A 13,732-nucleotide genomic window follows, 5' to 3' on the forward strand; every position below is an offset into this window, starting at 1 on the left:
CTTATATATTCCTGTTTTACATTAATTAGTGGATAAACGGTTAATACAATTAACCAGTTAAGACACATTTTATTGAATTTTATCGATACTTATTTTTGGTTGTTTATTAAAAAGCCGTTCCTATATTTTGTAAAATTAACAAATTATATAAAACATGGTATAATTACTTAATTATGCTTGAGTCAACTTAAGTCACTTCTCTCAATAATCGGTTAAAATATATTTTGTATAAGCAAATTGTAGAAATATTAAAAAAACACAGTTTTTATTTGTAATAAGATTTGATTTTAGATTTCATACCGTTATTGAGAAAATTGACCAAATTAATATTAAGGAATGAATAAATAATGTTAATGTTCGAGTTAGCTTATTCATAAGGAGCACACTGTTTCCACAATTACGATTGACGACAAAGAATGTGCTTAAGGCTTTATGGATTTCTGGAAAAGAGACAATGGAATAAATTAGTTATTGGTAGTACTGAAACAAACTAAACTGTTTTGTCTATTTTATAAGTGAATTTAACTTAGTGTGTTGTTAAAATAAATGTGCATTTATACTAACCAATCCTGCATCTCTTCATCTTCGCACTCATCAAAAGTGCAGAATTGCAAATAAATATCTTGATTGTTCTACTTGTTTATATATATCGAGGTATATTAAACATGCATTATAGATTAATTTCAGTTCGTTAATTTACCTCATCCGAAAAGTCCATATCATTCATTTGCTTCGATCGTCGCTTTTCAGTCGACGTCAGAAGTTGTGCGACCTTAGTTTGTTTAGCCAAATCGTAGGCCTCCTTTTTACTGCGCATGGCGCAGTCCTCAAGAGTTTCAGCTGCCTCGAACATACCCTGTCGTCTGTAGAGTGCGCCCAGGTTCTTCAGCGTTGTTGTAACAGTGGGTGAGTCGACCTTAGCAGCTTTGTGCCATCCTCCGTACTCTCCATATGGTGTGTTCTCACGTTTGTCATATTTGTGTTCTTCGCGCTCCTCAGCCACCTAAAATAAACAATAACGAAAAGGCATTAATGCAAATTAGTTATAATGATAAATGTTTATTAACAAATTTATGAAAAGCGCAGTCACACATTTCTTAAATGATAAAAATGTAAAATAAACCGCTTATGTAGAATGCACATTGGTTACCTATTGGATTAATTTAAGCACCAACTTACTTTAATCAAAGACAAACGCAAAAATTACACAAATTCTTGAAATTACCTGCCAAATGGGTTTATTTTTGCTATCAATCGCACCAAACTCTCGCTCATGGGCTCTTGTCAACACCTGCTTGTAAAGGATTTCAGCTTCTGCGTATCTACCTTGCTTCAGATAGCATCCAGCCAAATTATTCTTCGTTTTAGCCACATTCGGATCATCGGGACCAAGTTTTGATTCATATATATCAAGAGCTCTTTGATAGTATTTCTCAACTTCATCATATTTGCTTTGGTTTTGGCAAAGAAGAGCCAAATTATTTAGTTGCTTTGCAACATCTGGATGGTCCTTGCCCAAAACTTTCTCGCGTATTTCAAGAGCACGCTTGCAAAGTGGTTCGGCATCCTTGTATTTGCCACGCTTGCCATAGAGCACAGCTAAGTTGTTTAATGTTGCTGCTACGGCTGGATGATTCTCTCCCAAAGTCTTGCCACGAATGGACAGAGCATCATTCAATAAATTGGCAGCCTCCTTGTACTTGTTCTGAAATATATATTAGTAGACATTAGTTGTGTTGATGAGATTACTTTTAATTTATACTAACTTGATCACGGTAGACAAGTGCTAAAATATTTAACATTGTTGCCACATCGGGATGATCGTGACCACTGGTCTTTTCAAGATCTTCAAGTGCCTGCTTGCATAGCGGTACTGCTACTTCATATCTGTGAAATATGTTTATATACATATTAAAACGAATTTTAATAAAAAGGAAAATTGCACCCATTTCTTTACATTCCACTAATCCATTATATCATATATTTTATATTTATGATTACATACCTGCCCTGTGATGCATATTGAATCACAAGATTATGAAGAGTGCGCAACCTGGCTGGTATCTCGTAGCCAGAAGTTTGATTAGCAAACTGGCTTGGAGGCGTGGGTGACATATTATGTCTATCATCATTTTCTTCATCTGGAAAGAGCTCGACAACTGGATCGTTGCGGGACTTCTCGCAGGATTCATCTTGCTCTTGATTGTCATCATATTTTCGTACAGATGCCATAAATTCAAGATGTTTCTTTTCCTCTTCGAGTTGTGCCACTAGTTGTTCAGATGCTTGGAATTTCTGTTGGGTGTTGGCTAGCTCGTCGCGCAGCCAAGCGTTTTCTTGATGAAGACGGCGAACTTGTGTTTTGAGTTTTTGCTTTTCAGCTTCGATGTTTTGCAAGTGCGATGTTAGGGCCATCATGACCTGCGCCTCGCTCAAGCCAAGTTCAATGCTCTCTATGTTCTTTCGTAATATATCAGATTTCTCATTATCTTTTTGAACTTCGGATATTCCGTTCATAATCGAAACATGTTCAACTCGCAAGGCTTCCAAGCCTTGCAAAACAGTTTTTGTATTGCTTATAATTTCGTCTTGCGACATCTGCGTCATTTTGCCGATTTGCTCAATTTTCTGTCTGCAGAAAAAGAAAAAACGTTTATTTACAAAATGTGGAAAAATATATAAAAATTGTATGTTTTAAGGAAACAGTATGACAGTTAAATGAAGTTGAATATGATTTTCAGTTTGTTACATTCTGTAATTTTTGATAGCTTTTGAAACAATCATTTTCACAAAACGCGTGTGGCTCAAAAAAATACTTTTGCACAAATCAATAATGTAAAACTTGCGCATGCGCAGGAACTACAAATTTGTAACTTCGAAGAAACATCCCTAACAATGTTTACATACAATAGCGTTTTTATATTAAATACTATTTGTACGGTTTTGTTAAAAGAATACGATTTTTTACTAACGACAAGCACAACAACAGAAAGTTGTTTCCTATACGATCCTTCCTTTTTAGTCATTTACCCCATCAACGAAGAGAATGTAAACATTCACTAATTTCTAAGAGAATGCCGGTATTTCTGATGACATATTAAAACACTAATCATCGCATTGTGATCGATAATATGGAAAACACCTCAGTGTCATCACTATATACAGCTGCTATTTATGCCCTAGGACAAAATATATGTTGCTTAACACAAGACACAGATGAGTTAATAGTTGGAAGTGAGATTTATGGTCGAAAGCACTTGCTAGACAACTTTAACATGCAATATTCTGAAATAATAATATTCTATGCCTAATAAACTACAGTAATGAATTTCGAAACGTCATAGTCATTGCTTTTAGCCTTGCATTCATTATAAACATAGAGCAATTATAAATTAAGTTAGTAAAGAGAATGTATGTATGTATGTACATAGTGAAATCGGGCTATTAACCTACGAACGGTGCACAAGAAACTATGTACACATTTTTGATGACTAACTCTTATTACCTCAGAGAAAGACAATTTAATACTTAAATAAATACAGAAGTATACGACTTAGGCGTCGTAAGTCTGAAAATAAACTACTACTACATTAATGTTATTTTATTATTGTTGGCGTGTAATAACAATATGAAATATTATATACATATGTATGAACATACAGGCAACATGCATTCAGATGTAGGTGTGCTCAAGTGCTCAAATCGCCATTTACTACAAGGGGAAAATGCTTGGGGCTTTCTGTTTTGACTTTATAAATTATTAGATAAGCACATCATAAGTATATACCATATGTAATGTACGCACAAATGAATATTGCTTTTATATACGCTTCACAGCACATATGTATGTACATATCTACACACATTCGCACATACGTACTTATACATGTATGTATGTATGTGTTTTCAACGGCACAGTCACCATTTACTTTTTTTAGTATTTGTATAACTGCATACACACTTAAGCAACATATATATGTACATATGCGTGTTTTGGCAGTAATGTTTTTTCTTGAGACGAAATAATAATGAATACACGAGATGAGTGCATATATGACACATAAATATATACATTTCTGCCTCATATTCATGTGTATGGATTTACTTATTGCACGAATTTACCGCCACCGCATATATATTAATAAAACTGAATGCATATTATGGAATATAATACCACAAAACTACACGATCACCCACCAGATTTTAATAATAAATAAATATTAAAAATAAACTTACATGCAGAGACAGAACTAATAATGATTAAAAAGATACAGATAATTTCTAATAAATTATGTTATCGAATACATTTATTAAAATACCAAAAAGCTTCGATTATATATGGTATTTTTAAACGTAAAAATAGTATATTTTTAGTGTTAAAAATAGTATGCTGACCCAGCAAATTTCTGGTAAGAATATTTATCGAGTATATAACGAATGCAAATCGGTCTAGGAGCTAAAGCCGGTTGTTGTTTCTCCAAATAATTTACAAAAAATGACAACAGTTAATCAATAATAACTGACTGAAATATAGAACTAAGATAGTCAAATACTATTATATTTTGATAACATCTTATTTATTGAAGTTAATCACTATCATTATCATTTAAAATTGCCGACATAGCCTCCGCTAATTCTTCCGCTTTATTTAACATTTCGTCTCTTGTTAAATGTGTATCATTACGCAAATTTTGGGCTGTAATTAACAGCTTTTCAAAATCATTTAGCTCATTTTCCAGTTGTTCGGCACTATTTGATTGATTTCGACTCGAAGCTAAAATTAAAAAATTTTTGATCAATAATAATTTTACAAAATATGAAAATAATCACATGTAAAACTTACAGGAAGATGGCTTTGTTTTTATGTTAGACCACACAAAATTTTCTAAGCCTTCCACAATTTCCGAATATTTCTCTGGCTCCTCTGAGTCTTCTTCATCTTCCTTCAGTGTTATTATATCAAAAACTACATTTGCATTTTCTTTCAGTTCTTCAAAAGTTAATTCATTTGGCTTATCCGACAATGCAGTTGTTATTAAAAATCCCAACTCAATGTTGTTTGATATTAAAAAGTCGTTAATGGCCGAGAGGCTGTTTATGAAAGTTCTCTGAAATATTAATATAATAGTTTAATGATATTAATTTAGGCTTAAATTATACTTACATCAAATGGATCAAAGTAGATAATTAAAGCTTCTATTATGGTTTTTAATTCAACTGGAACTCTATCGAGCTTCCCATCGAATGGAATTAGATATATACTCGTAGTGTAATATTTAGTTCTAATATCACATTTATAATGATTTATAACAACAGATTCATATGTTTTTGGTGTTATTAGCTTAGGTTGCTTCATTTCAGTTAATATATCTGAAAAAAAAGAGTCATACAGAAAATGCTATATAGTGAATCATACCGGCATATTTAAGACTAACATTGAACACAATAAAGGCGTATTTTGAGATTTGCTATTCATTACAGCTTTCTGCCTTATGAACAACTATATATTTTCAATTACATATATTACTCTCAGTATTTCCGATTGCTTAAGAAATTTTACATACTTTCAAGCACTTCCATTGCAGACAGTTTTCCATATGATAAAATCAATACACATGGATTCATAATTACACAATTTAAATATTTGGCTTCCTTCAATAACAATGCAATTGTAAACACACAAAATAATTCAGCTTTTGCTAGTGCCGACAAACAAATAGTTCCTTCATCGAACCGGTCTGAAATTGCATATGTTTATGGTATCGTTAAAATCATCGCAAGAATTGAATAATTTGGTATTTTTTTTGTATTAAGTAGTTTATATATGATGTGAATTCACAAAAAAATTCTCTTTAGGTATAGCACGTTTTTGGTAATTATTAAAAACAAGCTATTCCTTTTTTAATATATTTAAATTAATTCGATATTTATTTACTGTCTTACCATCAATTTTTTGAGAGGATATCGATATAATTTTGAATGTTCATTTGAGCAGTTCACAAAATGGTTCTATTTATCAATTTATTACGAACCACTAAAATAAATTAAGCACCTTGTTGGGTGCAGTAAAACCTCCCACCGTTTTGACAACTATTTTTATAAAAACATGCCTCCCAGCAAACTTGACAGTCTCTATCGGCGAATGCTTATTACAAGATTTTTTGAGAAGGGATGGGGCAAGCCTGAAAACTTACATAGGTAAGTTAGCGAACTGCAAGTCAAATATAAACAATTGTATTCATGAGAACTTGCGGTCTGTTCAATCCGTATGTAAATATGTATGTATGTATTGTTGTTATTCCTTTGCATCCTTTACGTAATAAGTCAAATCACTTAAAATTTTATTAATAAAAATTAGTTCGATAGCGCACCCATCAATTGTGGTGCTTGGAGCCCATGAGGAAAGTACTTAACATGTTTGGACACCTGTGTGTTTACTGTGGACTTTTAAAATTAAAATAAAACTTGCTGCAGGCGAGACCATATCGATAAAAAGCGGAAATCGATTTACAGCCCCAACCAATTGCTGGTATTCCCCTTTTAAGTTGACTTTTGTGAACCACAGATTTTGAATTGGATAATTATGTTACTAATATTCTCATTACGTGGCAATCATTTGCCATTTTTTCCAGATATTTGTTTTTTGGTCACGGGAATAATTTGCAGAACTTATTTTGCTCTAGATAAGGAGAATGATTAAATCATAAGCCTTGATAAGGATATGTTGTTGGTATTTTGACTTAACAAAATAATCTAACTGCTCAGCCAATTTTCTGTACACTCTAACCATTAGTTGACTTTTATTTATTTTCAGAGTATTTCAGTTCCGGAAAATAATATCGTGCCGGGAAACATGTTTTAAACTCGTACCACGTGACTATCCAGTGGAAATAACTAAGAAGAAGACATATTCTGATTCGACTCTGATAGAAGGCAATTTTACAACCCCTCTCGAGCTGCATATGCCGGGAGTCGTTCCAGAAGCAGCCCAACAAGCTCACTTTCAATTATTATTACCAAACAAGTGGAATGATGAACACCACAAACCAATATGCATTCATTTAGCAGGTACTGGAGATCATGTGAGTATATTAAACGAATCAACAATCTCTTAAACAAAGTAATAAATTTGTAATAAATGTAGTTTTTTTGGCGCCGAAGAAACTTTATTGCAAAACCTTTATTGAAAGACGCAAACATTGGATCTATTATACTAGAAAATCCATTTTATGGACTACGTAAACCAGACGATCAAATGTAAGTGTATGTAGAATGGATCTAAATCTAATTTTTAACAATCAATGTATTCTGGTTACAGTCGATCGAATTTGCATAATGTTTCTGACATATTTGTTATGGGTGGCTGTCTGATACTCGAATGTCTTGTATTATTGCATTGGTGTGAAAGGAATGGATTTGGTCCACTGGGAATCACTGGCTTATCAATGGGAGGTCATGTAAGTATGCGCTTTGATTATATGAAAGGTGTTAAAAATATAAATTATAAATCTAACAGAAGTATTAAGGATATCCAATTTTATAATAGCTTCAACTCTAATCAATATATTTTCAGATGGCATCTTTAGCTGCTACGAACTGGCCGAAGCCTTTAGTCCTAGTCCCCTGCTTATCTTGGTCAACTGCATCGGCTGTTTTCACCACTGTATGTAATACAAAATAGATGTATTTAAAATACATCACACTTTCAGCTATCCATGCTTCGAGCTTTTACGGTTGGTTTTATGTTAAACTTAATTTTTGTAAATGGGCTAATGAAAAAAGGTTGCATAGTCTCCATTTAAGCTGGAAGGTGCTTTGTCTAACAAATTTAATTTGAAATTCTTCAACTAACAACATTCGTAACAATTATTATTAATTTACAACTGATTCATATATATTATTCATCATATTCTTTAACAGGGAGTTATGAGTCAATCAATTAATTGGGACATGCTGGAGACGCAGTATTACTCTGATGGCCAATATAGGGAACGTCTATCAAAAATGGTTACCATCGTTGACGATGCTTTTACAGCTGGTCAAAATTTTATACAAAATTTTAATAGATCGCTGCACGAGCTCAAAGAGGATATTGATGATACCAGAAAAATACAGTCTCTCCAATGTGAGACGCATAACAATTCGGTTGAGGATGGGAATAATTCAATATTTTTATCTAAATCACTTGAGCTCAATCAAATGGACCCGAACCGTGAGCCTGTGCCATTAAAGGATATGCTCGATAAAAACGTATCATGTAATTCTAATTTAACTCTAATACAACCGGACACGGCCGAGCGATCGGCGCTGACGAAACTAATGAAATTTATATTGCCCGCGTCGTCTCAGAGTAAAAGTAAGAAAATTGACATCACCAAAACGAATTGGTGGGAGAGAGAGGCACTGCAATTTATGAGAGGAATGATGGATGAGTGCACACATTTAAAGAACTTCTCCGTACCCTTCGACACCTCCCTCATCATAGCAGTGTGTGCAAGAGATGATGCGTACGTACCGCGAGATGGATGCTCGAATCTCGAGGACATATGGCCAGGAGCTGAAGTAAGGTATTTAGATGCTGGACATGTGAGCGCCTATGTCTTACACCAAAAATTGTTTCGGTAAGAACTATTCCAGATAGTGTATCAATATCTATCTAATTCTATAAATGTATGTTTACAGATCATGTATTATTGAGGCTTTTGATAGAGCTAAAAAAGTTTACGAGAAAGCAAACTATAAAGATTTATCAACTGCTTTTAAATAAAAGTGAAAAGTAAGCATAAAATATGTAAAATGATTTTGATTGAACATGTTTCGGGTAATAATAGTTCAAATATCATTCGGAAAGTGCCTATAAGTTGGATATATATAATAATCATATGCCAATTTATGTAATATAAACAAATGAATACAAAATTAGTATATTTAAGTAAATAAATGATCAATATAATAACAAAATGTATATTGTTGGGCTATTCTTAGTACTCTGTTTTCTGGTAATGCTCTCTGCGGAATGCCGACAACTTTAAGCGCTGACTTTGCAGAGATTGCTCCAGTTCTAATACTTTAACTTGAATTTCCATTTCCATAGTCTTGAGTTGAGATGGTGTTAGGTTGCGCAAATCATTATCCTGCTGTTGTTCCTGTCGAGCATTTCCATCCTTGACAGTGGCTACTACGACTCCTGTTGCCTTGGTCACATCACGCGAGGCGTTGGTCAAATTTACCAAATTTTCACTATTCCGATTTGCCTTCACCTTGCTTGCGATAACCAGTTGAACTGTGCAGGCTGCGATTTCTTGAGCAGCAACGATTAACTCAAAGTTTTGGCCCGATTCACTGTTAACTGCATTATTGGCTGCGTCCACAAGATAATTTGCAGCCTTGGCTACGCTCTTTGAAGCCGAAATCAAACCATCTGACCATTGGCTATTGCGCTTATAGAATTCATTGGCTGTCGCATTGCCTAAAAGGATAAAGCAACATTATATGAAAGCAGGTTTTACATTTTATATATAGATTATGTACTGACCTTTTTGGGAAGAAACGATTTCTTGTTGCAGCACACGCGATTTTAAGATTAATATTTTTATGCACTCCATCAGAGCTGTGCATGCCTCTAAGATTTTCTCATTTACTTCGAGTTTGATTTGGTTGTCGTTTTCCCGGGACTTGGAGAGTAGATTAATTATCTTGGAAGCAGCCTCCTCAATGGCAGCATCCATCTCCTTCAGCTCTATTTCGATTAGCTTATCAAGATCCACGCTCTTCTCAAAGTTATTCAATATACCCTGCACCACCTCATTTAAGCCATTTAAGTTCTTTTGTATTTCCTTTGCAAGAGACTCAAATTGGCGGTTTTTATCATCATTTTCAACAACTTCGATTAGCTTGAGAAGGTCTGGCCATATGGAACGCACTTTGTTTAAAACATCTGGATATAAGAGAAAGTTATTGATAAGAGTATATTTGAAAGAGAATCTGAATCTTACCTTCCCCCTTTTCGATGTCCGTTGTTGTTGTATAAATTATATCACATTGTTCATAGAGTTCTATAAAATAATATCCTAAATGTAAAATGTCATGTATCTTGGCAACGCAATCATCAATTGGCATATGAGCGGAAGTTCCCAATTTGTTTAGCAATGCTTCGATTTGCGAGGATAATTTTGGTACAAATTCCAATGGTTGTTGAGCGCCTTCATTCAATTTGGAAATACATAGATCTTTCACAGTCTGTATGGTTAATTTTCTTATTTCCAGCAATTTATCTTCACTTCGTTTATGTGATACTGTAATGGAATCCACTTTGGTTAAAGCTTGAATTAAATCATTTTCGAGTTGACTCTGTTTATCTTTCATATCCAATGAAAGTTTATTCGATATGATCTTTTCGTCCTTCAACAGTGTTAAACTTGCCTCCAGCTCCTATACAAAGAAAAAGTTGTAGTAATCATTGGGCATATATTAGATTTTCGCATAAATTTCTTACCTCTAACTCAATTTCTTTTTGCTTAAGTTTTAGATCAGTTGCATCCAATGTTGCACGCAAAGCTTGAGCATCTCGTTGAACTGTTTCTTGTAGTTGTTTGTGTTCAGTTGAGAGTTGTAAGTATTTATCTTCAGACTTTTGAAGGCTTTCGGTAAATTCCGTATTTTTAATATGCAATAAATTTTCAGCTTCTGCAAGTTTGGCTTCTTTTTCTTGCAAAACTAATTTAACACTGTCAAGCTCAATATTTGTATCTTTTAATATATTTACCTTTGAACATAAATCAAGATTTTCATTTTCTTTTTCATTTATTCTAGCCTCATATTTTATTTCTAACTCTTTGCCACTTGTTTCAAGTCTTGCATTTTCAGCCTTAAGCTCCTCGATTTGCTGTAAGAGCTTAAGATTATTTGCTTTTTCGCACTCCATAGTCTCGTTGTTTTTCAACAATTCATTGTTAAGCTCTTTTATTTGCAACAATAATTCTGAATTAAGTTGCTTTTCTTTGTTTAAAGATTTGGAATGGTCGCTGTGCTATAATAATATATACAAATTATAATTTGCAATAAGTGTGAATTTTTATATATCGCAATTATTCTTACCTGTCGTAGTAAATTAATGTGCTCATCTCTTATTTGGGTGTACATAACTTTTAGCTTGTTGAACTTTTCGGATGATAACTTTTGTTTCTCCTCCTCTTCGACTACCTTTTCTGTAAGTCAAAGTCATAAAATTTTTAGATGTACTTTCATATTATAAGAATTTTTACTTACGACTTATAATGTGATTATTGGTCAACTGTAGTTCTAGTTCATCTTTTTCCATGCGCATATTCGAACACATTTCTTTAACAGAAGCCAATTCGTTGCATAACGAAGTATTACTCCTTTGAAGGTCCAGAACATCTTGTTTATAACTCTGCTCTAAGCTCTCGTAATTATGTTTCCACTCATCCAGCTTGGCTGTCAGTTGTATTATCATATCGCTTTTATCTTCCACAATATTTTCCAAGGCATTTATACGTTCATTTAAGATTTGATCTTGTTGAACATGATCCGTATTGTCCTCAGCATTAGGAAAGTTGGTATCTATAAGGTCATCTACAACGGGGTCTGGTTCTAATGGAACAACCACAACAGGTGGCACGTAGCTACCAAACTCGACCTGCGACTTAAAGTTCGGACTTTGATCGGGCAATTGTGGAACCGTAATGAGGTCATTAAAGTATTGTAAAGGTCTCACGTTATTATAAAACAGCTTCAATTTGGCAAAGATGCCGGCGAATCTCTCTCTATGACCGTAAAGCACATCGTTGGGCAATTTTTCATGTAGTTTGAACATCATGCGAACACTAACATCATACAAGGCATTGGAATCCTGTATGAGGGTTATCATAGGCGCCAATCTACATTGGCCTGGCTGTGTCATCGATGATATCCTATAGGTATTTATAGAAGAAAATATTGCCACTTGCAAAGCAATGATGTCCTCCAAATAGTCAAAGATTTCCACGCATAATTGAAAGCTATAAGATATTTAAGTATAAATATACATATAAAGAGAGAGAATAATCATAGTGCGTACCAGTAATTTAAATCTCTATCTGAAGCTTTTAATATTTCAGAAAACGGTATAATGAGGTTTCCAGGATAGAAACGATTCTTGTCGTGAAAGTTGAGCTTGGTTACCAGGAGCTTGCTATATGCTTTAATGCAATAGCCGATATCATCGTGCAGATGACCCCAGGACTTGCCAATCTCCAAAATCATTTTCTGATGTTTCTGCGATTGCTGTAGAACACATCTGTGCGCTTCCCTCAACACCTTATGCAATAGATGGCAAAACTTCCAGGCCGTAAATCTATTTTCCATAATCGGTTGTCGAGTTATGAGCGACCAAAATGTTTGCGCCTCCTTTGATCTGTGTATTATAATGATAATGGAACGAGCATGCTTCGATTTCAGCGGACCTTCTATACCCTTGAGCGCTTTGTGAACACTCACATTCTGCAATTAAATAAAGCAATTAAAGTTGTACATAAGAGTAACAGCGCTTTCATGGAGGCATACGTGTTTTTTATAGGCGCTTTGCTTGTCATTTGATATTATAAGTATGTATATAGTAATTACGATTCATGAATCAAGCTAACATCTGTGCTCTACTACTAAAAATGAATGAAACTTTTACAACTTACTCGCATTACTATGAAATTCTGCACCTCAATAAACTACTATTACTACTACTATTACGATTTATAGAGTTACTATCTCAGTAAATACACTTTACTATCTATAGGATTAACATATTTTATTGCTTACTCAGCAAAAGTTAGGCCTGCCTCAAAAAAAATAAAATAAAAAATCAGCAGCTGAATTATATACACATGTAAATACATAAATACAAATATCAATTCAAGTCTGGAGAAATTAATGCTTAAAGTCATTGCACCATAACCAAAGCATAAACATGAGTAACATGCTGAGTAAGTACATACATATATACCTACATGATGGATAAGTATGTATAAATACATATACGTGTGTGTGTGGTGTGATATGTGACTCCACTTCACTTTTGCCCTACATTCGCAAATTCTACTTTATGCTACAGTCATTGTTATAATGTATAGACTTTTCTTCTACACTCATTTATAAAATACGATCAGAAAAATATGAATTACATGTTCATATTGTTTGTTTTTCTTACTACAGCTGTGCCGATCTTTACGTACCAGGTGAAAAAAGTCCTTTTCCGCGTGAGTTGCCATCTTTGGGCTTTAACAATTAAATTTGCGTATTGTGCGAACAGACAATCTGAATCACACTATGATTCATGTATGTGTATATGTGTATATTGAAAAACAAAATACATTTGAAACATTAGTAATCTTATCAAAGGGAGTACTTGTTTATACAAACATATATACATATGTGTACGCGAGTGTGTATATAAACAATAATTCGTGTCTTCATATATCGATATTGACGATAGTTTCTCATATTTACTATGAAAAATTGAGGTTAGTATTTTTTGCAGACAAAACAGTCATTCAAAGTGATGGTCTTTTTTGCGACAGTGGAATGAATCGATCTAAAAATACTGAATGTTAGTTGTTTTGTGCCACTGCGTTATCTTAAATTCTTTAAATACATTATTTAAATTTTGTATATAATGTTGTCTTAAGTGGGTCATGTAAGTTGTTAAAAATATTAAAGATGCTAGTTTTGCAGAAAAAAT

The 13,732-nt window shown here is 33.6% G+C and overlaps 4 protein-coding genes across 6 annotated transcripts; 1 reads left to right on the forward strand and 3 right to left on the reverse strand.

The window, feature by feature from the left end:
* Window positions 1-109: 109 nt before the first annotated feature.
* Klc (kinesin light chain) lies at window positions 110-4,346 on the reverse strand. 3 transcript variants are annotated; one of them, XM_018102115.3, is made up of 7 exons: window positions 4,237-4,346; window positions 2,006-2,632; window positions 1,767-1,887; window positions 1,226-1,705; window positions 701-1,003; window positions 565-632; window positions 110-440 (listed from the first exon to the last, which is right to left on the reverse strand). In XM_018102115.3, coding segments are annotated over exons 2-7 (1,575 nt in total). In that variant the 5' UTR covers window positions 2,608-2,632; window positions 4,237-4,346; the 3' UTR covers window positions 110-439. The 3 variants fall into 3 exon arrangements, with proteins under 3 accessions (XP_017957604.1, XP_017957602.3, XP_089115866.1); XM_018102113.3 differs by lacking the exon at window positions 4,237-4,346 and adding an exon at window positions 2,750-2,904; XM_089259740.1 differs by lacking the exons at window positions 565-632; window positions 4,237-4,346 and adding an exon at window positions 2,750-2,904.
* A 209-nt stretch (window positions 4,347-4,555) lies between these two features.
* On the reverse strand, window positions 4,556-5,748 carry LOC108650469 (uncharacterized). Its single transcript, XM_018099611.3, has 4 exons — window positions 5,565-5,748; window positions 5,165-5,370; window positions 4,844-5,108; window positions 4,556-4,774 (listed from the first exon to the last, which is right to left on the reverse strand). The coding sequence occupies exons 1-4, from the start codon at window positions 5,623-5,625 to the stop codon at window positions 4,587-4,589; spliced, it is 720 nt and encodes a 239-aa protein (XP_017955100.1). The 5' UTR covers window positions 5,626-5,748; the 3' UTR covers window positions 4,556-4,586.
* A 230-nt stretch (window positions 5,749-5,978) lies between these two features.
* On the forward strand, window positions 5,979-8,965 carry LOC108651681 (cardiolipin-specific deacylase, mitochondrial). Its single transcript, XM_018101535.3, has 7 exons — window positions 5,979-6,198; window positions 6,815-7,082; window positions 7,145-7,257; window positions 7,319-7,457; window positions 7,574-7,663; window positions 7,921-8,621; window positions 8,683-8,965. The coding sequence occupies exons 1-7, from the start codon at window positions 6,107-6,109 to the stop codon at window positions 8,765-8,767; spliced, it is 1,488 nt and encodes a 495-aa protein (XP_017957024.1). The 5' UTR covers window positions 5,979-6,106; the 3' UTR covers window positions 8,768-8,965.
* Hip1 (Huntingtin interacting protein 1) lies at window positions 8,890-13,457 on the reverse strand. The gene is made up of 8 exons (XM_018101529.3): window positions 13,227-13,457; window positions 12,080-12,501; window positions 11,269-12,020; window positions 11,098-11,207; window positions 10,496-11,029; window positions 9,996-10,431; window positions 9,536-9,937; window positions 8,890-9,469 (listed from the first exon to the last, which is right to left on the reverse strand). Exons 1-8 carry the CDS (start codon window positions 13,260-13,262, stop codon window positions 8,982-8,984), a joined length of 3,180 nt encoding a protein of 1,059 aa, XP_017957018.1. The 5' UTR covers window positions 13,263-13,457; the 3' UTR covers window positions 8,890-8,981.
* Window positions 13,458-13,732: the final 275 nt, after the last annotated feature.

This window comes from Drosophila navojoa, chromosome 4, assembly GCF_054131105.1.
Source record: "Drosophila navojoa isolate 15081-1374.11 chromosome 4, UAZ_NAV_1.0, whole genome shotgun sequence".
NCBI classification, from domain to species: Eukaryota; Metazoa; Arthropoda; class Insecta; order Diptera; family Drosophilidae; genus Drosophila; species Drosophila navojoa.